Source organism: Schistocerca serialis, chromosome 1 (genome assembly GCF_023864345.2).
Source record: "Schistocerca serialis cubense isolate TAMUIC-IGC-003099 chromosome 1, iqSchSeri2.2, whole genome shotgun sequence".
Taxonomy (NCBI): Eukaryota; Metazoa; Arthropoda; class Insecta; order Orthoptera; family Acrididae; genus Schistocerca; species Schistocerca serialis.
The window spans coordinates 849,944,936-849,972,394 of record NC_064638.1 but is presented as its reverse complement, the minus strand read 5'-3'; the positions used below and the strand labels follow the sequence as shown (position 1 = coordinate 849,972,394).

The following is a 27,459-nucleotide window of genomic DNA, read 5'->3' as shown; positions in this document are numbered from 1 at the left end:
AAATACATTGGGAAGTACAGTTTGCCTAGAGACCTAATAAATCAAAAAATAAAGAAAGGAGAAATGACATTTTGTCGCAAAGGACACCTTTTCTGCTTGAAATGGAAAGACAAATGTGATGAACACATGTTGTCAACACAGCATAAGATGACTACTTCGCATGTCAGTGTAAAATCCATGAGCGGATATGTTGAGGTAGTGAAGCCAGATGTTGTACTAGACTAAAACTTGTCTGAAACAGGTGTTGACAGAGGAGTCAAGCTGATGAGTTACTATCCCTTCCAGTGAAAGACTGTAAAATGGGGGAAAAAGATTTTCTTCCATATTTTTATGACGGCAGTTGTGAATGCCAACATTATTCACAATATCAAAATAGTGTGCATTAGCAGATTTTATATGTAAATTAGCGGAGCAGTTGGTTAAAAAAGGAGGAGCGGAACTCAGCATCTTGAGTTGTATGTGCAAACAGACTCACAGCACACCATTTTCCTGAGAAACTGCCACCAACAGAAAAGAAAACAAACCCAGCTAGAAGATGCAAGGTCTGTTGGGAACAAGGGAAAGCTGCAGGAAAGTTAGTGAGGAAAGAGGCCAGATACTACTATAGACCATTTAACACAGGCCTTTGTGTTCACAAGTGTTTTGAAAGATTTCATAACCGAGTAAAGTTCTCTAAATTGTAAAAATGAGAAAAAAAAAACATTTCACAATAAAATCACTTGACCTATAAATGAAGCATTTAGTATTTCCTGCTGACAAGTGATTTTAAATCAATTGCCTACCATTCCCTACAACTTATGAATATTTTGTCCACTTTGGGGAAAAATAAAAATGCTGAAAAACAGTATCTTTAGAGTAATACCTACAAATCCCTGTATAATTTATTTGCGCTAAACGTACACATATTCATAAAGAGGAAGGATAGAAGGTTAAGCTGATATTCTGCCTAAAGAGGTATTTATTAAAAAATTGTAAATTTTAGCAAATTTCCTCAGGACCTGGGCATTGACGGGATTGCCGACCCATTAGGCTCCAATGTTACAAGTGTCGGTCATGGTCAGAACAGTGTTCTGTGTAGTCGTAAGTGCATTATGTCATAGCTGAGTGAATTCGAACACGGGCAAATTGTGTGTGCTTCCATAACCAAGCAAGCCTAAGTGTTTGGTGTTTCAAGAGACACGGTATCAAAGATTTATATCATATAAGTAAAAGGCACAAAAACATCAGCCCCTTAAGTCACAACTTGGATGAAAGCATGTATTGAGTGATCACGAGTCATTGAAGAGGATTGTGATGAAAAATAAGAGGACGACAGCTGCAAAAGTTACTACAGAACTGAATGTCGCACTTTCGATCACTGTCAGTACAAAAATAACACAAAGAGAACTCCATAAGCATGAAATTGCAGGACAAGCTGGAATTCTAAAATCACTCATCAGTGATGCAAATGCCTATAACAGGAAAACTTGGTGCTGAAACTGTAAGACCTGGACTATGGAGCAATGGAAGAAAGTAATTTGGACAGGTGAGTCTTGTTCCATATTGTTTCCCACTTCTGGGAGTTTGTTCCAAGAGTGAAAGATGGCAGGGATTCTGTGATGATTGTGGTATTCCAGGGGCTCCACTGTTACTCTTCAAGTTTGCGTTATTGCCAAGGGTTGTGTGCATATTTTGGCTCATCTGGTCCATTCCAGGGTACAACACGTGTTCCCTAGTGGCGATGCTGCGAACGTGGCCACTATTCAAACAACTTGCATTGTCAAGGACTGGCTTTGCAAGCACGAGGATGAATTATTCCATCTTCCCTGCCACCAGTCACCAAATTCCAATATTAATGAGCCTTTGTGACCTACTTTGGAGGCAAGGGTGTGTGATCACTATCCATCTCCATTGTTGTCACCTGAACTAGCTACTATTTTTCAGGAAGAATGTTGTAAGGTTCTCTTGGAAACTATGCAGTGCATGTATGTATCCATTCCGAGACGGGTCTACACTGTATTAGCAACGGTAATGTGTTGTGTTTTGGCATTTCCAATTTTTGTTCATCCCCTATAATTTGTTCCATAGTTCAGAGATTGCTGTGCATCTATCATTGAATACACAATAAGAAATCATTGCTCCATTGCAATGGTGTAGTCAAATACAGTGATCTAAAGTTGCATTTTTCTTCTAGCTGTAATTTTGTAATGATTGGAAAGCTGGCAACTCAACATGTCTTTTTTCTGTTTTACAGTGTTTAATTGCCCTAGAAGACCAAATCTTGGCCGGGAAGGAAGACCTATTGTATTGCGAGCAAATCATTTTCAAATTTCGATGCCAAGAGGGTTTGTCCACCATTATGACATTAATATTCAACCAGACAAGTGCCCTAGAAAGGTGAACCGTGAAATAATAGAGACAATGGTGCACGCATACAGCAAAATATTTGGAACACTAAAACCTGTTTTTGATGGTCGAAATAATTTGTACACAAGGGATCCATTACCAATTGGTAATGACAGAGTTGAGTTGGAGGTAGGTTCATTGAGTTGTTAAATGAAAGTTGTCTTTTGAATTCCATTGTTTACCTTTAAAGTTTTCATTTTGTTTTTCTTATTTTTAGGTGACTTTGCCAGGTGAAGGCAAAGATCGTGTATTTCGTGTTACAATAAAATGGATTGCTCAAGTGTCATTATTTGCCTTGGAAGAGGCCCTTGAAGGGCGTACAAGACAAATTCCTTATGATGCCATATTGGTATGTTGTGGCATATTAAGAATTAAATATTTTATGTTATTGTGTATTTTATGTTATTTTGTTAGACCATAATGAAATTTATTCCATTAATTTCTAAATTCTCTGTTTTGAGTAACAGACTGAATTGTGTTTTTCCCAATCCCCAATTGTATTTGACTATTTATTCATTACTTGAGCAACTTATACACAGTCCTATCACATTAATTGAGTATCACCTACGTTGACATCATCGTACAACAACCACTCCGACAGCAGGTGGAAAACACTGCAGTCATTGTTGCAATACAAGAATGGAGCAATATATATGACATCCAAAAGGACATGACAATTGGCTTTCGGTCAAGGGTGGAACCATTTCTGAATGGCTAAATTTGCAAATAGTTTGGAGATGATGGCTGAATGATGGCTGCAGAGACGTGTATGAATGAAAGGTATGCAACTGTTAAACACCTGATGTCTGTATGAACCAAGAGGCTACTAACAGTGTTCAGAAACGTTTCTGTGTGTGGGCCTCTGTAGCAGGTGCCTGATTCAGCAGGCATCCATGCTGACTACTCTTCATTGGCGACAATGGCTGAAATTTGCGTGCCAGTACTGCAACTGGATGCCCACTGAGTGGCGACAGGTGGTCTTTCCAGATGAATCACATTTTATGCTCCATCGGACAGATGACTGTCTGTGTGTACGGCGTGAAACTTCTGAAAGCAAAATACCCAGCAAAAGTTGTCCGTTAAAGGGTCCAGATTGGAGGAGGGAGCATTCTGGTCTGGGGAATGTTATTTGGCATTACCTGGGTGAACTAATCATTCTGGAAGGCACAGCGGATCAGGACAAGTATGCATCTAGCCTTGAGGAACATGTCCACCCTATATGCAGTTTTTTTCTCCTTGGCACAATAACATCTACTTGCAGGACACAGTTTGCATTGTACATGTATGGTTCGAAGAGCACTTAAGGTAAATTTACTCTACTTCCCTGACCACCAAACTCCACATATTTAAGCCCTATCGAGAATGTGTGGGACCACTTTGATTTGGCTGTTTGTGCCATGGTTCCTCAATCGAGAAACCTATTCCATCTGTCCATGACACTGGAGTCCGCATGGCTCCATACCCATGTCAATACCTTCCAGAACCTATTCAGACTTTTGACATGTGGTCACAATATTGTGATTTCACAATACATTTTGTGTGTGTGTGTGTGTGTGTGTGTGTGTGTGTGTGTGTGTGTGTGTGTGTGAGAGCGTGCGCGCGCTCTTGTCCACTGAAGGAGGCCCTGATTTCAAAATTAAATATCTCGAAAACTAAGATTGAGATATACAAAAAGTATATTTTGTTGTGGAAACTGTAAGAATTCTATACAGAAGTTTTGAAATAGTTCTAAGACCTCTTTGCAATCACATTACAATCTTTTTGAAATGTCCATCACTTGTTGCACGGAGGTGGTACAAATGAACAATGAAATTTACCATCAGATCCTGTAGTGTCTCAAAATGGATGCCACACATATTGCCGGTTTAAGGTAGGATGGTTGCAATAGACAGTGTCCCACAAAAAGTAGTCACAGAGAGTCAGATTGGGCACCAGTAAATTTGAAATAAGCCATCACAGTGACTATGTACTTGAAGTATTCATCAAGGAAGCGAAACACCTGTTGAGTGTGATGTGGTCTTTCCCCGTCTTGCATAAACCGCTCGGTGCATGGTCGATCTTCCAACATTAGGTGTGTGGCGAAAAATTGTTACAAAATTGCAATCTTAACTTTCACTAGTGATCGTATCTTGTGTGAAAGAAGGGCCAATAATGCATCTGCTATGTGCAAAAGCCCAAACAGTACCTTTGGGAGAATATAAGTGGTTTCACTTCACTTGAACAGGGATTTTTGGAACCTCAAAATCGCCAGTCTTGTTTATTCACGACTCCATCCAGGTTTAAGAGCTTCATCTGTGTACCAGATGGAGCCAACATCAAATCCTTCATTATCAACCATTGTGAGAATCTGGTTCACAAAGTCAGCCCTTTGCCGCACAGCTCAGACAGGTGTGGCGTAGAGGCTTCAGATTTTTAATTTGTGTTTTGGTATTTTCTGTGTGCTGGAACACTTCAAACCAGCCTCTGCTGTGTTTCCTCAGACAGATTTCCTTGGATTTTGGTGAATAATTGTAGAAACCATTTTTAGGAATAGCTGCAATTTGTCAGGGGCCAACATTCCCTGCTAGATCACCAGCCACACTACCTGTGCATTGGAATTTGGTGAAAAGTGTGTGAATGTTTTTTGCATCAGATCCTTTTGGAACATTAATTCGTGTTTGAAAACTGCATCTTCTTGTTGTAGGACTGTTTTTAAACCTGTGGTATTCCAGTACCAGAAAACATGTTGTTCAATGGAATACACAATTTCAATCTCTTCGTTCGGTATGCTAACCTCCTTTCACTTTTTAGCAATAGAACTGATTGGTCTGAACAGTGGCACGAATGTTGCTCTCATCTATCGATCTTAGTTTTCGAGCTAATTTAATTTTGATATCAGGGCTCTTGGGCACTGTTTATATGTTTCAATAAAAAATAAATTTGTGATTAAAATTTTAACAAATTGAGTAATAGAGACCAGCGCTAGCCAATTATAGCTCTTTCTTGAGTGTCACGCAGAGACTTACAGTGTGTGGCTGACTTCACACCAACAACCCTGCACCAGTTGCTACAATATGCTGGTCATGAAGTTATTTTGTTCATGCTTTAATTTGTCACTTGTCACGTGAGGAATAAGAGTAATGGTCTTTCTGAATGCAGGTCTTCATATAAGAATAAGAAAAACGCGTACTGGAGTTTCTTTATCTGTGATTAAAATAAAGAAGAAAATGGAAACTTAGTGAATAATTACTTCAAATTCAAATCAAAACTTGTTTCATAAGTCACATATAAATTTTATATATTGACCTTGTCTCAATCAGTGATAGACTTCTGTACTTTAGTGTCTTCAACCGTATTCATCTCTTTCATATTTGCATTCTGTGTTAGCACTCCTCCCACCCCCACCAGTCATGGACCTAGCCATTTTGAGGTGGCTTGCAAGCCTCAACAGTGCAGTTGCATCAGTGAGGGTATCTGTGGAGAGCTCAAACTAAGGTGGTTTGTCAAGAGAAGTAATAGCTTTTTTTAGCATTGCAGGAACAACAATCTCGTTGACTAACTGATCTTGCCTTGCAACTGAAGAATATTGGTATGACGAACAGCTGAAAGCAAGGGGAATCTATAGGCATTATATTTACTGAAAACTTGCAGCTCCACTATACTGGTCTAATGGTGGTGACATCCTCCTTAAGTAAAGTATTATGGAAGTAGTTTGAATCTCCGAGTGAGAGCTAATGAGGACACTTTGTAATCAAGAACAGTAAATCTGGCACTCTTCGGGTTGGAGTGTCGCAGGTTTAGATCCTTTAATTGTGTAGGTGGCTTCGGGAATTTGCAAATGTCAAAGTTAAGTGTGATGGAAGGTGTTGAAATGTAGTAGCAGAAAGAAAAGGATTTCGAGCATAGACTAGTGTGGAGAGCTGCATCAAAGCAAGTTTCGGACCAAAGACCTCAACAACATGTTACTATTTCTATGTCAGTGCCTGTCTCCATTTAGAATGTACATTTTTACATCTAATTTGACTATATTATAAAAAGATAGTTGCTACTCACTGTGTAGATAGGTGCAACAAAAGACCATCAAACAAGTAAGCTTTCAGTCAAGAAAGGCCTTCAAATTATTCCATACTGGATTTTTCATTGTTTGATTTTACATCTAATTTTTTTTAAATTCTATTTTTGTCTTTCTTTTTCACCAGATGATTTCATTAAGTTTAACTCTCAGGTTGAGCTTGTCTGCTGGGGTATTGCTAGTTTATGGGATCTGAATGTAATCTTTTAATCATAAAAAAACAGAAATCCATACTGTCTTTTTGTGACTTTACTCGGGTAATTCTTTCTAACAACTTCGCAGTGACATTCAGTTGTCAGTGTCTTCTGCCAACATTCCTGTTTTGGCTGTTGCTTAAGTATTCCTTACAAATATTTTATCATTTATTACTTTGGATGGGGTTTCACTCTACATATGGCATTTGAAGTAGCAGTATAGGCTAGAAAATAATACTAGCAAAAGCGCTACTGCTGATGATGGTTGTGGTGGTGGTGGTGATAATCATAACTGCAAATATTGTTAAGAGAAATGGTACAAAACTGAGACAATATGCAGTAGTTGTAACTAAACTTTTCCTATCAAACAGTGGAAAATCCAGGATGGAATGTAACAATACCAGAGAAGGAAAGTTGCTACTCATCATTTAGCAGAGATGCTGAGTTTCTTTTTGTTGTGCCTATCGCAACTCAGCGTCTCCCCTATATGGTGTGTAGCAACTTTCCTTCTCTGGTATTGTACACTTTCCCTATTTAACACATTATGACACATACCATATGAGTACCATACTTGGCAGCATTAGTGTCAAAAACAGGGTGAAGAAAAATAATGCAGAATCAATTCCGTTGAAGCAGCTTTAATGTGCTGGTATGGTACTTCATACCATTAGATACCAGTACTATTATTGCTGCAAAAGGAGCTCAATATGGTGTCCATCAGTGCCCAGAAGAGTCTGAAAGTGCAGGATTGCATTCTGCGCTGCAGGACACAGCATGGCCATAGGTATGTTGGCTACTTCTCTTGACATACTGTGCTTCAGATCAGCACATGTGTGAATGTTCTCCTGGTAAACTCTGTCCTTCAGGTATCCCATAACCAGAAATCGCAGGGAGTGAGATCAAGTGATCGTACCAGCAAAGCATTTGGAAACATTGGCTAATAATTCAATCATTTCCAAATGTGTTTCAGAGAAGCAGGTGACTTCAAGAGCGACCTGCCGTGGGGCCCCATCTCGCATGAAAACTGTCGAGTTCAATACGCCTCTCCTGCAGGGCGAGTATGACGTACTGGTGAAGCATGTAACAGCAACGCTAGCCAGTCACACTGCACTTCTTTTTTCCTTGAGCATCAACCTGGTCAAAAAAGAATGGGCCAATGATGAACATAGCCGTGAAGCCATACAGAGGAACTTCTTGCACGGTGACTGGAGGTGAAGATTCCCACATTCAGTAATTCTGTGTGTTCACTATCCCCGTCAGAGATAAATGATCTTCATCTGTCCAAAAGTGGAGAGAGAAGTTAATACGTTGTTGTGCATCCTGAGGTGCAAGCCGCTGTATGATATGGATCTTGTACGGGTACTATTTGAGAATGGTTTGAAGCACCTTCTGTACAGTGGACCAAGGGATGTTCAACTGTCATGACATAGCACGAGCACTGCCTGACTATATGGAATTGCTCGCATCGTTGTTTGCATAATAACAGCAATTTCATCAACCACCTGTGGTGCGACTGATCGTCGGTCTCTTCCTGGAGCGACACCCAGTTCTCCAGTTGATTTGAACTTCCTCACCATGTTCCGCACAGCATGTTGAGAAAGAGGATCCTTCTGCAGTCCTTTCAGCCGACTATATTCTCGAAGTACAACTGCAGCATTACTGTTGGTTTGATAATAAGGCTTCACCAATAACGCTCCTTTTGTCCAAGCTCACGTTTACACATCAAGTGCATTGTGACTGGTCAGGTCTGTGAGACTACGAATAATGATGACTGATCACTGCACATGATGGTCATAGTTGGAACTGGACGGTGGCACTATGATGCATGGAAATCGTGCACCCCATACTGTGGACATTAATGCTACTGAGTTTGGTACTCGTATGGTAATTAGTTTCTGTGGTATAACGTGTTAAATAGGGAAAGTTTAATTATAACCACCCGGTATATCATAGCTGATTCTAACAAGTAGAGATTCCCAGTGGTGGTATCAAGTATTTGAAATGATCTATACAGTGATGTAGGTTTGGATCCCAATTATCACACCCTGCAGCCATCCACCCAGATGGGCCCTTGTTTGCGAGTAATGAATGAAATAAATTTGAAATTTTGTGTGATGCTCATTAGCTTTAAAAAAGTTCTTGTGTGTAGACCAGTTGCATAGCATAATGGGTAGGTTAGGGCATCACATGCAGAAGGTTGTGGGTGCTTAACATTTTTTTGTTTTTAAATCTTTATCACAATGATTTTAAGCATTATTTTTATTCTGTTAATTGATTGAAATGTAATTTTTTTTATTTCTGTTTCTTTGTCACATAATTTTATTATTGTATCAACTTCTTCATTTGCTCTCCTTTTTCTTTGTATAATTCTTTTTTCACTTGGAAATTTTGTTCATGTGATTTTAATTAATTTTATATATTTTGATTTAATTTCTTTCATTTTATCGCTACATTTTCATCAGTGTTCTTGCATTCATTATTTCTATTCCTTATTTTGCAACAGTCTTTCCTTTCATTCAAATTTTTAAATTTTGTTATTTTGTCCATACTGCAACAGGAATTAGTCTGGTATGTTTGTAAGATGCACAAAGAAAGAAAATAAAACACAGATCTTGTAATGAAAAATACATTTTTGACTCCATTGCACACTCAGTAGAAAGAGATTATTTTGTATTTTTGTTTTTTAATGATAGATCAGCATTTTCCCACATTTAAGTATTATAATATATAGATGAATATAATGTAATTCACATTCACAAACATTCCCTGTGGAAAAAAACAAAGATATAAAGAAAAAATTACAACAAATAAAAAGTCCACATGGTTATTAAAATGATGTGACAGAGGAATGCAGATAAACAATTGCATTTAAACCAACTAACTTTCAAAATCATTTTGGTAAAGATTTAAAAATAAATAAAATATGAAGCACCTACCGAGATTCGAACACTCTACCTTCTGCCTGTAAATCTTTTACTCTATCTATTGTACTACACAACCAGTCCATACATCTGAACATTTTTAAAGCTAAAGAGCATTATGCAAAATTCAGATTTTTATTTTAATTAAAAAAATTCACTGAATAGATGGCTTCAAAAAGTCTATCCCACCACTGAACACCTCTCGTTGTAAGAGAGAATTACAGGTAGACTGCTCCAGCTATGGACTTCAGGAAACACAAAAGATCCAGTGGGAAAGAAGGGCGCTTAGTTGGAATGTGCTATGGAGTAAGTGCAAGACCAAGAGCAGATATTATTGTCATTTTAGGAGATAGGCTATTAGCAGTCATTTGAAGATAGGTATGTGATTCAGTTCTGTAATATTCTGAGGAAGATCGTTCCAAAATGAGGTTCTTGCTTCCTAAAAGGGTTTGGAGAAGCTAGTTGATAGATATGTTGAACGGCTGTTGAAACAGTCATCGTGTCTGGTAATAATGCACTTGCCTCAAATGCTGACCGTCATCTTAAGTTAAATCTTCCTGGGTTCCTGTATTTATACTGTTATTGACTCATCGGTGTAAACATGTGGGGTAGCATTGTTTATCTCGACCTCTTCTTTGTTTATTTATGTAATGCATTTGGAAATAAGAGTTCAACTGTGTGTCGATGTTCTGTTCCCAGTAACATGTCCACTTTCACCTCATTAGTACAGGCAGGAAAACTTCGTGAAACTGATAATGTGAAAAATAACATGAAATTAGCAATTTTTAGTGATTCCCACAAAACATTCTGAAATTTGTAATTTTTGCCATATGTAATTGCTATAAATCTGAGGATGGTAGTTTACTAATACTTGTAACTGTTAGTTATCAGATGCTAAAATTGCATTTTGACCTCTAATCTCCCCAAAACACCACACAGAATTTGGAAAAAAAAAAAAAAAAAAACTTTGGCCCCAAAACCCACAGAATTTGGCAAAGAAGCATTGAATTTGACAAAAAATATTGAACATACTAAAAAACCAACAACAAATTTGGCAAAATAAATAATGCCGCATTTGGCAAAACAAGTAATGCTGCATTTGGCAAAACAAAAGAAGTAAAGACATATTTGGCAAAACAAGTAATGCTGAATTTGGCAAATGCGGTAAAATATAACAGTGAATGTGGCAAAAATAAAACAAAATCTACCAAAAACAGCAATAAATCTGTCATAAAATAACACCACATTGGCAAAAAGCAACACTGAATCAGCCTTGCGCCTTCAGTTCCTTTCAGAAATTACAAATACAAAATAACAAATAATAGCTGGTGGCCAGCTTTGAATTGGTGATCCACAGCACGCAAGTCGGCAGTGCTAATCGCTATGCCACACTGCATGCCCCACAGCATGTGGCATGCTCCCTCTCCTGCAGGAACAGCAACACACTGTTTTAGAAGTTATGAATCATTATTAACATGTGTTTCTTTTTGCAAGAAGAGAGACCACTGATTTTAAGAGATTTTATGCTGCTATATTATTATTATTATTATTATTATTATACTTTGTGAGTGGACTAAGAATTTGTTAATTGAGTGAGATTAAGCACAAAATAAAATTCAGGCAGTCATTGGTGATAAAGATGTTATTTGTGGTGAAAGAGTTCACGCTGTTCGGACTAAAAACCGAAGCAGTTAGTAATATTGTTGTGAAGTAACCACAGTCAAGTCCAAATCTGATAGCCGAGTCATCAGTGAAATACAATAGTTATCACAGAAAGTGTGTTTATTGTGAACACCGATGTGCAGCCAAAATAGAACTGACCTTGACAGAAAATGCAGCTATTTATACAAATATCAAATATGCCACAATTCTGGTATTTATTTAAATATCAAATATTCCAGACAATACAAACCTTATGGACATATTTTAAGAGCCTTCGAGAAATGATAAATACAAAATAACAATTAGTTACTGTTCATATAACTTCAGGGATCCATGCAGCAAGCTGGGACATTGCCAATTGCCGATATTTCAACAGGAGCCCATCCTGCCATTTTCTAGACAAAACTGTGGTTGTCAACGACATTATCTAGCTGCATTCCTGTAAGTTATTTGAACATTGTATATGCTGGGAGAAAGTCAGGTCTCACAGTTAAGTCCTTACCGCCAAGATATTTCTTTTTTTAAAAAAATTATGTTCCAAAAATAATTTTTGGTAATGAAAAGTCCTATAATGAATGACATTACATATATAAATAACGTAGCTTTTAAAGCTCAAAATAATGAGTTATAAAATTTTGAAGATTACCAATAATAAAATTCAGAGTATACTTGTGCACTGGATTTTGACTAAAATATCCTGAAACTTGAAGTCATTTTTTCAGTTAGTGTACTATTAAGTCTATCCGTGTATTTCATAGTGGTTTCCTGTTAACATAAATCTTGAAGGAGGTGGCTGGAGCACAGTGAATGAATGTGTATATCTCGTACCACTGGTGAGCCCTTGTCACGCAGCTGATGAACTGTCATCAGTTTCAGTCACTAATAAAGTAACATTACATTCTCTTTAACTCTCTGAGCCACTACATTCAGTGTCAAACTCGGGATCACTATATCCATCCTTTTTTAAAGCATTGTCTAAAGAGCAGTACAAGAGAGAGGCTGAAAGTGTGCACTTTGTTGTCAAGTATCTAAAGTTGCACACAGTAAAGGTAATTCCTAGTGGCAACCATCTCAACCAAAGCAGGACAGCCAGACTACAAATATAGGGCCAGATGCTCTCTAGTGGCTGAACACTTTAACAATCAGCACTGAAATGGATATACTTGGGGTTTCACTTTTTTCAAAGGTCTGTTCTTAAGTTGCTCAAGTATACTTGGGCTTTTAAGTTTCTGTCAGAATAATAATAGTGAGATAACTCAATGTTTTATGTTAAGTGGGTCACTATTGATGGTCGGGTTTAAAGTGGTGACCCACTGGCAGGCATCAACAGTAAGCACTATGCCACACTGCATGCACTGCAGCTTGTGGCATTACTCCCTCTCTGGGAGAAACAGTGACCTCCTGTTTCAGTAGTTCTTATTGGCGCCAACTATAACACCCTGTCAATTTGTCAGTTGTCCTCTGGCAGTGCTACCAGATCCTCGTGTTGTCGTTGTGTTGTTACGTCCTCTTCACTATGATGACCTTTGATGATAGCCCCTTCTGTGGAAGCTTTGTGTTGCAGTCATCGGATTTGACTTCAGTTTTTCTTACCCTGCCATCATTTGTCTGCACCCGTGGAATGTAGTAGGGCTTGATATGGATGACATGGACGATGTCTTTGTGCTGTCATCTTCCTGCTGGAGGGTCATAATCCTTGACTTGGTATGTGATGTCTGACAAACGATGAAGGATATGATACAGTCCCAAGTAATGCTTTGCCAACTTTCTCAATAGTTCCACTTTCCACACAGGTGTAAAAACCCAAACCCTGTCACCCAGCCTGTATCTCGCTAGCTGGTTTTTGGCGTTGTAATCTTCTCGGCCTTTCTCACAAGTGACCAGGGTCTGTATGTGAGCTAGCTGCCTTGCTTCCTCACTCCTGGTGTAGTTATCATGCATACTGTCCTGTTGAAACAGGAACAGTGTATTGATTGTGGTTCCAACCTTACAGTTGTGGAGCAAAAAGAACGGTGTGAAGCCTATAGGGTCTTGCTACACTGTGTTGTATGTGGATGTCACAACAGACAGTAGTGTATCACAAACCTGCCAACTTTTATGGTTTATCTGTAAAATTTACGGAAATTGCAGCATTTTACAGATGGATGGTGTTGTTTTGTGACTTACCAGACAAAAATTTGGAACATTAATATTCAATAATCACCCCATTTTCGTGCAATTGATTGTTTGCGGGGGTCAAAGGCAAGTCTACGATAGTTGACTCATTCTTTGATGTGATTGGTACTTTTAATTGTGTGATGTTTGTGTTGTCATTGAATTGAATTTAAAGTGGGATGTTTGCTTTGTCATGTTTCAATTCAGTATTTGACTGCCTTGTGTGTGCATGTTATAATTTTATGTGACATTCAGTGATTCAGGTTGCTTTTGATGTTTCACTATGTATCGAGACATTTGTTCTCAGACACTTTCATATGCTATATTCCTATTGTAGGATTCATGAATAAAGCCAACAAGAAACAGTACTTCCAGACATTTAAAGAATCATTTTCTGTTGATTTTCCATGCATACTAAAATCAAGCATGGAAGAAAAATCTGCCTTTTGCGTTGTATGTGGATGTGATACTAATGTTGCACATTGTGGAAGAAATGATTTAAGTAATCATGTGAAGTGCGGTAAACGCCCAAGTTATGTTAAATTGATGGAGGATAACAAGACAATCAACACCTTTTTTGCAAAGTCTGGAAACGTTGACAGTGACATAATTAGGGCCAAGTGTCTGTTTACTTCCATTTTAGTGGAACACAGTGTGGCCTTAAGTGCGGCTGATTGTGCTGGTCTTTTTTTATGATGATGTTTCCGACATCAGAAGTTGCAAAGAAATATAGCTGTGGTCACAAGAAATGACAGGCATCGTAAATAAAATGGCAAAAAATGCATCATCTGAATTATCCCATATCTGATTAATTTATCAAGGAAGTCCTGTTATGTATGCTTCAAATCAATATCCACCATGCCTGCTGCTGTTTTAACTTGGATTTCTTCTCGATTATTATGTCCATTTACAAATCATTGGCCTATGATGTAAGTAGATGTGATTTATTGAAGTATCCTGTTTAAAGCATGAGTTATTGTGTTTTGTAGCCCAGAAGTATTATTATTTTCATCAAGCCAGGACTTATCGAAAATCATTAGATTTTTTTGTCACGTGAGAGTTTTACTGATAGGCAACTGATAGGCATTTTCAAAGGTTGACAGGTATGGTATCACAATTTCTGTGTCTGACATCAGTGTACATCGAGAGTATATCTGCCAACATTTTACTAAAGCATTCTGTGAGGTCCCCTCCTCCGAATCAACCAACAAACCATACATATTTGGATGGTAGCCAGTTGTCATTCAGTGGATGATGATGTAACATGAGATTATCATTGATACTAGCCTCATCACATGGTGTGGTCCATGTTTCAAAATGATGTCATCTATAAAGAACTTCGCAATTTTTGAAGCTTTGACAGTCAGTACAGCTTTGGTAACAGCATGGTGTGTAAGGTAGTTACTGCTGACTGTTATCGATTTACATTTGTCAACTTCAGGAACCTGCCCATGAGGTTGCATGCAGTTCAGTGGAATGGCACTGCTGCATGTGAGATTGATACCAAATGCCTCCATTGTTAGCATTCCATAGAGTATCACACATAGTGTCTTAACAGATCAGTAGAGACCTGGCCGGTGATACCTGAATCTGATTCTGTCTAGAGTTTCATTAATTGAAGGTGACATGTAGGAGCGTCTTCAAAATATTTGAGGTTACCTGGCCTTAGATGAGCTGGCACGACAAGCAACCATTTCATCCCTATTTGATCAGTGTTCCTCTTCTAGAATGCTCTGTTTATGTGTTGGAATTCTCCTTTGATTAGGTCTTCACGGTGTATACGAACTGGGACAACTGGGAAATCCGGGAAAAACCCGGGAATTTTTTCATCCGGGAGACACCCATACAATTTCGACTGGTGAGAACCAATACTCTAACAGAGGATATTACTGTATCTTGCTACTGCAGAATAATACTGCAGCAATAAAACATGAACGAGAGAAAAAAAAAAAAAGAAAATAAAACATGTTACAAAGGAAATGCGCCATGTACAACAACAAAACACAGTGTTCATACAAGCGTCTGCCAACAGCAAAATGTGTCAAAGGCTTCATGAAGACTATGCAGTGCCTCATAACAACAAATTTCCTCTGATGAGCGTGACGTCACAACTGTTTACGTTAAATTCATTTGAGCATTTGTGAGCGACCTCACGTGCATGCGCAGTTGAGTCGTGTATGAGTAGTACCACAGTCTTATGTTGGATTGTGGTAGTACCTACTCCCGCTTCTGGCTACAGAAGTGTAGCTGTTAGCTGTATAAGCAATAGCAGTAAGCGGCCAGATGCTAGTCGGAAAAATTTTACTGGTGCGCGCAAGCTGCCAGATTCACGCACACGCAAAAGCCCCGGGTGTAGGGGGCAGGGTTCAAACTGGGGTATCTGTCCCAGTCGGCAACATCAGAGGGGAGGGGGTGGGCGTGCCAAATTCATGTGTGTGATGAAAAAACCTTGTTTCTCAAAGCGCCTAGCATCCAGCGCACGTTTGTCTGTCAATTATTCGTATGATTTAGAAACACATCCTGTTGGTTTTTGAACATTTTTTACACAGCAGGTCACCAGCATTGTGAAGCCTAATGCAGGATTGGCTCAGGTGACTGTTAACATAGGGGGGTTATGTAGGGATTTTACTAAAGAGGATCAGGTAGTGATTGTGGGTTTGGTAATAGTATTGATAGGGATGGTGACCTGGAAAAGATAGCCACTCAGACTGGCAACACGAATGTGCACTTCGTGGAACTGTTTCAGCGTCACGATCGGCCTCATCTTAATACAGCTGTCAAGCGTGAGTCACATTTCATTGGTGTCGGTGGAGTCTATCAGCAGGACGCGTTTCACTAGACATGGTCTGCACCTCAACAGATATGGAAAGGGGAAGTTGGCAAAGCTTATAGGTGACAGCATAGGTGGGGGTGGTGGGATCACTCATGGGAAAATTCCTGTACTAGTGGGTGTTAGAGCTGCACCTTTTCTATATTGAAGTCAGCTGATAGGTATTCCTGCTTAAGGGAAGTCTCTCTAACAAAGAAACCACTTTCGACAAAGCTTAGGTATCCGAGTAATGAGGGAATTAGTATATTTCATCAAAATATACAAGGTATTAGAGATAAAGTTAGTGAACTGCTTATAGATGTTGACTCTGAAATTATTGGTATAACTGAACACTTCTTAAATAAGGAGATAATTCAGAGGCTTCCTTTACCAAGCTACAGGTTGGCTGGCAGCTTTTCGAGGAGCTCTTCGCGGTGTGGGGGAGTAGCCATGTATGTGAAGAACGGTATCCCATTTGAGTCAATTGATGTTTCAAAGTACTGCACTGAAAAGGTGTTTGAATGTTGTGCAGGTGTGGTTAAATTTAGTGGAGTTAAACTTCTAACTGTTGTTATTTATAGATCCCCAGACTCCGATTTCACAACATTTTTGCTAAAGCTAGAGGAGGTTCTTGGTTCACTTTATAGGAAAAACAAAAATTTAGTTATATGTGGTGACTTCAGTATTTATTGTAAAAGTGACTGTGCAAGGAAAAGGATGCTGGTAGACCTCCTTAATTCATATAATCTTATGCAAACCGTATTCTTTCCAACGAGAGTGCAAAGGAACAGTAGAACAACCATAGACAACATTTTTGTTCATTCCTCGTTACTAGAAGGGCATTCTGTTAGCAAAAAAGTGAATGGCCTTTCAGATCATGATGCACAAGTTTTAACTCTAAAAAGATTTTTGTGCTGCAACTCATGTTAAATATAGTTATCAACTTTTTAGGAAAGCTGATCCAGTTGCTGTAAAGACCTTTGTAAACCTTATCAAGGAACAAGAGTGGCAAGATGTTTATAGTGCTGATACAGTAGACGATAAATATAATGCTTTCCTCAAGACTTTTCTCGTGCTCTTTGAAAGTTGCTTTCCGTTAGAACGTTCAAAACAGGGTACTAGCACAAACAAGCAGCCTGGGTGGCTGACTAGAGGGATAAGAATATCTTGTAGAACAAAGTGGCAATTATATCAAAATGTTAGAAACAGTCAAAATCTAAATGCAGCAGCCCATTACAAACAGTATTGTAAGGTGCTTAAAAATGTTATTAGGAAGGCAAAAAGTATGTGGTATGCAGATAGAATAGCTTTTTTAAGTCTCAGGATAAAATTAAAACCATATGGTCAGTCATAAAGGAAGTGGCTGGTCTGCAGAGACAGGTCGAGGATATAGAATCAGTGCGTAGTGGGAATGTCCGTGTTACTGATAAGTCACATATATGTACAGTATTTAATAATCACTTTCTGAATGTAGCAGGTGAACTAAATAGTAACCTAGTCCCAACAGGGAATCATATAGTGCTCGTAGAAAAAAGTCTTCGAGACTGTTACCTGAAATGCTCCTCCATGATACTGACAAGAGGGAGATTGAGTTAATAATTAAATCACTAAAGACCAAGAACTCTCATGGATATGACGGGGTATCTAGCAGAATACTGAAGTATTGTTCTACGTATGTTAGCCCAGTACTTAGCCATATCTGTAAGTTTTCTTTTAGGAGTGGTCGGTTTCCTGACCAATTAAAGTACTCGGTAGTGAAGCCACTTTATATAAATGGAGACAGGGATAATGTTGACAATTATAGACCTATTTCTATGCCATCGGTGTTTGCTAAAGTTGTCGAGAAGGTTGTATATACAAGGTTAATGGAGCATTTAAATTCACATAATTTGCTGTCAAATGTACAGTTTGATTTTAGAAATGGTTTAACAACTGAAAATGCTATATTCTCTTTTCTCTGTGAGGTTTTGGCCAGATTAAATAACGGTTGTGAACGCTAGGTGTTTTCTTTGATTTAACGAAGGCTTTTGACTGTGTTGACCACAAAATATTACTGCAGAAGTTGGACCATTGTGGAGTAAGGGGAGTAGCTTACAATTGGTTCGCCTCTTACTTTAAGAAGAGAAAGCAGAAGGTAATTCTCCGCAATATTGAAAGTGGCAGTGATGTTCAGTCCCAATGGGGCACTGTTAAGTGGGGCGTTCCCCAAGGGTCGGTGCTGGGGCCACTGCTATTTCTTATATAAATGATATGCTGTCTAGTATTACAGGTGATCCAAAAATATTTCTGTTTTCTGATGACACCAGCTTGGTAGTGAAGGATATGGTGTGTAATATTAAAACATTATCAAATAATGTAGTTCATGAAATAAGTTCGTGGCTCGTGGAAAATAATTTGATGCTAAATCACAGTAAGACTCAGTTTTTACAGTTTCTAACTCACAATTCTACAAGAACTGATATTTTTGTCAGACAGGATGGGCATATTATAAGCGAGACGGAACAGTTCAAGTTCCTAGGCGTTCGGATAGATAGTAAGCTGTTGTGGAAATCCCATGTTCAGGATCGTGTTCTGAAACTAAATGCTGCTTTATTTACCATTAGAACAGTATCTGAAATAAGTGACAGTTCAACATGAAAAGTAGTCTACTTCGAATATTTTCATATGCTTATGTCATATGGTATTATTTTTTGGGGTAATTCTTCTGATTCAAAAAGGGTATTTTGGCTCAAAAAGGGCTGTTCGAGCTATGTGTGGTGTAAGTTCGAGAACCTCTTGTCGACCCCTATTCAATAGTCTGGGAATTCTGACATTGCCCTCACAGTATATATTTTCTTTAATGTCGTTTGTTGTTTGCAATATTATCTTATTCCCAAGAGTTAGCAGTTTTCACTCAGTTAATACTAGGCAGAAATCAAATCTGCATGTGGAATGCACTTCCTTGACTCTTGTGCAGAAAGGAGCGCACTATTCTGCTGCATCCATTTTCTATAAGCTACCACAAGAACTAAAAAATCTTAGCAGTAGCCCAAAAGCTTTTAAGTCTAAACTGAAGAGTTTCCTCATGGCTCACTCCTTCTATTCTGTCAAGGAGCTCCTGGAAGAGCTGAAAAATTAAGCAAATTCCAGTGTTACATAGTTGATTTTTTTATTTAAACTTACGAATTGTCGCCTGAATACTTTTCTTGTATTTCATTTTATCTGTTTCTACTATCGTGTTATAATTTCATGTATTGACTCGTTCCATGGCCATGGAGACTTCTCCTTAATTTGGTCCCACGGAACAATAAATAAATAACACTTTAAGTTGATTTCTGAATGAAACATAAGTTGATTTTTGAATGCATGCATAGCGGACATGATATGTCTACCAGGGGAATCCCCATTGTATCTAGAAATAAACTTTCTTGCAGACAAAAGGGGATGGGGCTATACAAGCTGAGTGGAATAAAGCTGAACGGGTGAATGCCAATTTGCTGTTTGTGGTTTACAGGATTTTTGAATGATCAGTGTTGTTATAATTGCTAGCAAAACCGTAGATTCAGACCACCAGAATAGAAATAAACGACTAACAGTGGATTACATATTATCTTCTTGGTGTATCCAAGAAAATAAAATTTTGGCACAAAATATTCAGGTAATTCTGGAAGGCTAAAATATGTTATTAGTTTCAGATTTTATTTTATGTCCACGTTTTTGACAGTCAAGCATTAATCGCCTTCCAGAACAATGAAGTTATTTTTGTCGGTTTGCTAAAGAAATGTGGCTCTTATTAATCTTTTCCGCTGAGGCAGTCAATTTATTTGAAACGAAGTGTTTAATTCCACACTATTGGCTAGTTTCAGCTGTTCACTGCGTTTAAAGTGCACGTTTTCATCTTCTAGCGCATATGGCATTATGCCATAATAAAGGACCAAACACAGGATAATACAGTACAGGTGCTCCAAGAAAATTTACATCCGAATCTGGACATACGAAAGTGCATTTTAAGCCGAATTATGCGTTTTAGTGTGTTTCACGAAATTCCGCTCTTGGAATTCCCTTTAATGTCTTGTTTCTTTTATGACACAAAATAAGATCTTTTAATGTTTTACACGTATGAACATATGGGCTTCCTGCGTCGTCGTAGCTGCGCGAGCGCATTGGCGCCTGTTATCTGGCACTCTCTGGCAACTGCTGAAATGAACCTGTTTCTAACAGGTTGCGGGGAAATATTGTGAATGGTTGTTTGAAAAGCATTACTTTCAAAGTAAATTTCCTTTTATGCAATATGAACTATGTGCAATAATGTATGATGAATTTCGTAAATCACAGAGCGTTTGACTCTCATTTAAAAATCAACTCTTTGAGGATGACCATTTAGAAGAATTTAGAGCCCAGATGATCAGACATTTCTGTCATTATTAAAAATTGTTGAAATGGCTCTGAGAACTATGGGACTTAACATCTATGGTCATCAGTCTTAAAAATTGTACTGGCACATTTGTGTGATGTATCTTAATGTGTAAAATGCGCAAAAAAGATCAACGTTATATTTGAAACCTTAGCTTTCTGGCAACTTATTAATCTTAGAGACTAATGTTATATGTAAAAGCTTTTCTTTTCTTGTAGCAACATTATGTATATTAATTTAAACTATTAACTTTCCCTGTTTGTGTGTTCGCTGTACTTAACAGTGATGTTGCCATTGGCTGACTTACCACGTGTCCTATGCTCTGAATATCAGCTGGCGGGATCATGTGACATGAGCTATGATTAGCTTACAAAAGCACATTGCAATCTCAGTTTCAATGCTTCGGAAAGTAATATGTGGTGTTAGGTGGAACTCGAATTTATGCTTTTGTAACATGAAAATATGCAGTGTACATGTTGCTGCACATCAAGATCTTTCCAAAACTTGTTGTTTCCCTGAGTTTCGTTTTCTAAATTGCCGGGAAATTCTACACTGGTGTATAAAACCATAACCATTCAAAGTATTGATAAGTTTTACAGTTCCGAGGAAATGTATACTGTCACTTAACCTGGAAAAAGTGTATTTTCACCCAGGAGAAAGTGTATTTTAAACTAGGAAATCTGGGAATTTTTTTTTCCTTGTCCATGTATACACCCTGGTCTTTCTCCTTTGAGGTCTCTACAGTTTTCAACAGGCTTGATTTTCTCTCCGTTCAGTAGCAGTGTTATTTAACACAGCAATGACTAAGATTTTGTCTATACTGCTGTGTTCTACCTGATGATTCCTTGAGAGGCAGTCAGTGTCCTTATGATTGCGTCTGTATTTGTACACCACTGTGATGTATTTCTGTAGCCTCAGTGCCCATCTTGCCAGTTGATCCCACAGATCTTTCAGGCTAGTGATCCAAAAGAGAGAATGGTGGTCTGTCACAACAGGGAATGGTTTGGCAAATAAATGTGACTGGAGTTTGTTGGTGGCCCATACATCTTCTCGGTTGTAGAGCAGTTTATCTCACTTGGAGAGCATAATATATCACCTTTTCAGCACCTTCCTTAATTTGCACTAGAACTGCACCTATCCCATAATCGCTAATGTCTGAGTCAGGTTCTGTTTCTGCATTCTTGTCATACAATGTATGAAATGCAGACAGATTTTACCCTCTCTGTAAGGACCTGTACCTCATTCTAGGAAAATTAGGTGGTTCACTGCAGTAGTTCTTGCAAGACGCTTGTCGTGGTACAGAAGTCCTTTACGAATTGCCAGTAGTATAAGCACATTATGAGAAAATGTTCACATCACAAATGTGTTGAGGAGTCAGAAAATCTGACTGTTTGTGTTCTGGTTTTGTGTCCGTGTAGGCAACTACTTCTGCATTGCTTACTTGGAGCCTTGGTGATGTAAATGTTTTGAAGCACATAGTGTTCTACCAGCCAGTGTTAAGTCATAACCACTCTCAAGTCCAAATCCAAAAACAGAGTTGTTAATGAAATACTGCATGTAGCACTTAGATGTTTTATACGAACACCAGTGTAAAGCCAGAACAGATCTGATCTCCTGGACAGAGTGTGCAGCTGTTTTTATTAATATTGAATACTCGAGAATATACGAACATGACAAACATAACTTTTCAGAAATGGTAAATTCAAAATAACAAATAATTGCTGGTGATCGGGTCTGAATTGGCAACCCACATTCACCCAGGAATGTTAAATACTATGTCACATTGCATGCACTGCAGCTGGGGAAATATTTTTAATTGCAGAAAAAAATGGTGAAAATATATAAAATAGCATTCAAAGCCCTGAAAGTAACCCGAGTAACAGTATAGTGGGGGGAGGGGGGGGGGGGGTAGAGAGAGAGAGAGAGAGAGCACACACGCACATATATATTTTAACATGCTGGCTGCAGCAGAGCCTCATGTATAATGGCGTGTGCCTGGTGTGGTCTGGCAGTGAAACATCCATCGCTAAGTGTGCCGTGATCAACATGTTAAACCACTTTATCAGTTCTGATAGTACATTTTATTTACTGTTAAGTTTAATAATTCTGTGCTGCAAAATGTTTTGATGCCATCACTGGGATCATGTCTGAGTTTGTATTATTGTTTTACCGATTTTGTTGTGGATATTCATTTTTTAAACTATTGACAATTGCTTTCATTGTGAGATTGAAAGTTTTTGTGTATTTCTGTTTCATACAGGCATTGGATGTTGTAATGAGGCATTTGCCTTCCATGACTTACACACCAGTTGGCCGTTCATTTTTCTCATCTCCTGATGGGTATTATCATCCATTAGGTGGAGGTCGTGAGGTGTGGTTTGGATTTCATCAGTCTGTGCGTCCATCTCAGTGGAAAATGATGCTCAATATTGATGGTAATTACTATGCATACATTTTGTGTTCTATTTTCCAGAACTTGTGATGTGTATTATGGACTCTGTTGTGAATATCAGTGTAATTTTATAATTCTTTTAATTTATTTTTTGTAAATTTTACTTCTCTGCTGACAAAGGACACTGTTGCTTTGTACTAACTCCTGTGTTATGTAAGGGGACAGCAGCTTAAGTGCTGCCAGACTAAAATTAACCATAGTAATTATTTTAGCATTAACAAAAATAAACTCTTAATGATAATACAATTATTGTGGTGATCGCAGTGATCATTTTGTAGTATATTAAAACTTAGCAGTCCGTTTGCACAGACTTTCTGCATTTTCTAAAGATAACTTTGGAGCAACATCTTGGAGAAGGACAATTTATAACAAAACGTTGAAGTGTTCAAATCAACTCTGACTGTTGCTTTATTTTTTATTTTTAGTTCTCAGCAGGATTTTATTTGTAAAAATATTGACTGCTGTAATAAAGCCATGAAACACAAACAGTTTCTGATTTTAAAAAACCCCAGGTAGAAAATTGGCTGCAGTCTATCTGTACCTCTTAAGTATTATGTGTTGTGTTAATGCAGTTAATAAGCCCTGGGATGTAAGAGAAGTGACAGTAGCTGGATGTTGATTCCCCATGTGTGTGTTGCTTGAATATTCACATAAATGTCATAAAAGTTGCTTTATAATTTTGAACCTAGTTGAAGTGATAAAAGAGGAATCACATTACATATGATACAGACACTCAGAGCAAATAACTTCAGATATGTGAACTATACTTTGAAATAAATTACAGAATGGAAAATACAAGCTAAAACGTAAGGAGGAGCAATCACTCGTGTACATATGAACAGTTGATTGCGGATGGGCAAACACACACAGAGATCTGAAAATAGCACTAGCTTTGTCTTATTGTTCAAAATGAAGAAATCTTCGTCTCCTGCACCCCCCCCCCCCCCCCCCCCCCACCTCCCACACTCTCTCTTTCTCTGTCTCTAAACACACACACACGCGCACGCACACACACACACACACACACACACACACACACACACACACACACACTATGAATTGACTCTTACAACACAGCTGAACATAAACAATTCCTGAGTGTTACCAAATTTCAGATGAAAACAACTATATGCAGTTTCCATGAAAGTAATCGTATCTGCCAGTTACTGTGTGAGAAATTCTCACTACCAAATTTGCTCACTTGAATTTAACTACAACTGTTATGTGGGAAATTCTGTCAGAATGTAAATAATGTAGGAGTTAGGTAACAGCTCACTGCATAGTAAAGACATTAATTTTTGACTGATCTGACTCCAATCTCCACTAACCCTAGGTACACAAACCCAATTCTCCACAATTTTCCCTTCCTCTGTTCTTTCACCCCCTCCCAGTCTGCCCACCTAAGTCATTGTGCTGTGCATGAACTTGTCAGTTCCAGTGCCTGTGTGTTGCATTCCAATCTTGTATACCTGCTGCCTCTCCCTCCTGCCTTCCTTTCTTATGCACCTGCTGTCTCTCCCTGAGTCTTCAGCCACCCTTCCCCAAGTATCACTCCCACTCCCCACATCATTACTCCCTTCTCCCTTCACCCACTCCACTACCTGCCAAACGCAGTCCTGCATTATGTATTCAGCCAGCGCAGTGTGGCATAGAGGCGCGCGTGTGTGTTGGGGGTTATGCCTCATTATTGTGGCTAAAAACTTCAATATGTGTTCTGACTGCCTCATCAGAAAATGAGCTTGAAAATTTTATGGAAATAAAGAAATATTTCATAAGTGATTGGTGGCAGTTATCTGTATTTATGTTCAAACAATGTAAACTCTATAGTCTTCTACAGCGTTCCTAATAGATAACCTTAATGAGGGTTACTTTTTGGTTGAATAACCAGAGGTTGTCATGGCTTTATGAGCATTCATATAACAATCATCTGAAAAATGCTCCTTTCGAAGTGCAAAAAAGGTGAATATGCTCCTCGTTAAGATTCTGACCGAAAAATGGGTAACCAGCAGCCACAATATTCATTCCACCTCCCTCACCAAAAATTTTGGCGTGCGAACATATTCATGCTCTTTAACACAGAACATTCTAAATCCTTCCACACAGTCTCTCTTTACAGTGAAGCCGTCATATTCACCATCTCCCTCTCAAGGCCACTGTCTTTCTACCACTGTTTCCATTTTCTCCCACTGGTTCTTACTCCTGTCTGTCTCTCCCACTATTGCTCTCTTTAGTCCCTTTTGCTTGCTCTACCTTATCACTTGTCTACTTCTCTGCCACTTTCACTATGTCCCTGCTCCACTGCCACTATCTTTGCTCCTTCGTTTTCTCTCCCAATACCACTGTCTCTTTCTTTCTTGCTTACAGTCTACTGTCTTCAACTACCATTGTCTCCACTCCGCACACATCATTGGTGATGGTTTGCTAGGGATTTTGACCCAGAGATTGGGATACTTTGACACATGGGTATAGGGAATGCGAGAAAGTGGACAAATGTTTTCATGTTAAAGTTCACCGCTCGTGGGAGGGTATGGGGTGGTGGTGGTGGTGGTCATCAAGAGTGCCCTCCACCCCTCCCTCCACTCCCAAGCCTTTATATAATATCCACTCATCTCTCTTCTTCTTTGACATTGTCTCCTCTCTCTGTTTCTCCATTTGTTGCTCTCTCCACCCACCCCTCTTTCTCTTTCACTGCCAATTTCTCTCTCCCACCATCACTGTCTCCTCTCTCTTTCTCTCCATTTCTCTTTCTCAGCAGAAAAAAACATGGGTACTTGTACATGCCAGAATTTTTGATAAGGCTTGCGGTATGAGGATTAAAGCAGCTAGTTTCACAATTTTTTTAATCAGATTTTTTTTTTAAGGGGGTGGGAGGGGGGGACCATATTTGCCGCCTCCTGTTCTGAAAGGAGCATTTATCAGCCAGTTTCTTTCTTTCTGGGTTATAGCAGGTTGTACTGCTTATATAAGATGAATTCTGTAGGTCAGTAAATTTTTACAGTTTATTTGTATATTTTGACACACACAAACAATTAATAAGTATGCATAATATGGGGTTAACACAAAATCGTCTCCCATCCAATGCAAGTTTACTTCATGCCACTTTAAATAAAAATGCTCAACATTTTTAGGTTGCATCTACAGTATACCATAAAAGTGGTGATTGATTTGTAATTACAAAGAATTTTGTAGGACAAAATAATTTCTTGTAAGTCACTTACGCTGCTAAGTGGCACTGTCTAATAATTCCCAGGTCGAGACAGCCTGTTAGGTGTGAAGTGCCCATTATTCAGAGAGTGCATGATAAAGTTATGTTGGTGAAAAAATGCCAATTATAACATACTCCAGTGTCCTCAGATGCCTTGTGATGACCCCAGAATCCTTGTCCTGTGTCCACTACATCAGTTAAAACTACACTTATGCCTAAAATCAAGTACTACATGTGTATGGTAACCTCGAAACTATGGATCTTGGTAACAGATAATAATACTGAAAAAACCTTCCTTGTGAACATCATCATAAGAACATGTGACCATCCTCACAAATGATACTTTTGCTACCCAAAAACATTTTTTAGGCCTTTCTCAGGAAACGCGAAAGAAGAACTGATGCTTTTATAAGCCACCTAAGGCCTATCTTCGACCACAGCTAATGCAAAAGAACCAACTGATGTGCTCAATTTGCCTGGGTTGGAGGGAGTGTGTAACATGTAGGCCCAGAATGAAATTATCACTCTGCAGCAGTGTGTGCACTGATGTGAAACGTCTTGGCAGATTAAAACTCTATGCCGAACCAAAACTCGAACTAGGGGCGTGGCCTTTGCCGTTCACAGGCAGGTACTCTATTGACTGAGCTACCCGAGCTGGGTCGCCACAAGTTCTGGAAACCAGGGAATATCAGGTAATTTCAAACACATCAGTGAAATCGGGGAAATTTGAAAAAACACTGAAATAATCTTGCTTTTGTCTCAGTAGATGAACGGGTTTGTTTACTGAGATGTTGTGCATCATCGCTGGGCGAGGGGCGGGGGACGGGGTTGCAATGAGTATGTGTGCCACTTCCCTACTCCTTCATTCCTACTGGTTCTCCCCTTCATCTCCTTAGAGTGCAATCAGTGCTGTCACCACTTCTTGCCGCTAGCCTAGCAACTGCGACGAGAGACAGAGAGGCACGAGGGGTGATTTGTTTGGATCCGATTCTGAGAGACTGTACACCCAGATGCCAGAGACGGCGGTCATGTGTGCATGAGTTGTGCCTGAGTGATTGTGTGTGTGTGCTCTCATTTTTTGACAGTAGCTATGGCTGAAAATTTAGTTGTGAGAGTGTGATTGTCTTTTCTACGTGCCTGTCTGTGGCCCAGCAATCATCTTTACTGTGAGTTGCTACATTTCCTCATTGTTATTGATTCTCAGAGTATTTGAATAAGTTATCTGTTGCATGG

The 27,459-nt window shown here is 38.8% G+C and overlaps 1 protein-coding gene across 2 annotated transcripts in view; it reads left to right on the top strand.

Annotated features, from left to right (window-relative positions):
• LOC126485162 (protein argonaute-2) overlaps positions 1-27,459 on the top strand; it is a gene marked incomplete in the record, with an annotated part of 212,790 nt that overhangs the window by 57,609 nt on the left and 127,722 nt on the right. For both annotated transcript variants that reach the window (XM_050108838.1, XM_050108847.1), the window contains 3 exon segments: positions 2,234-2,514; positions 2,603-2,734; positions 22,830-23,004. In XM_050108838.1, coding sequence (XP_049964795.1) covers positions 2,234-2,514; positions 2,603-2,734; positions 22,830-23,004 — 588 coding nt within the window.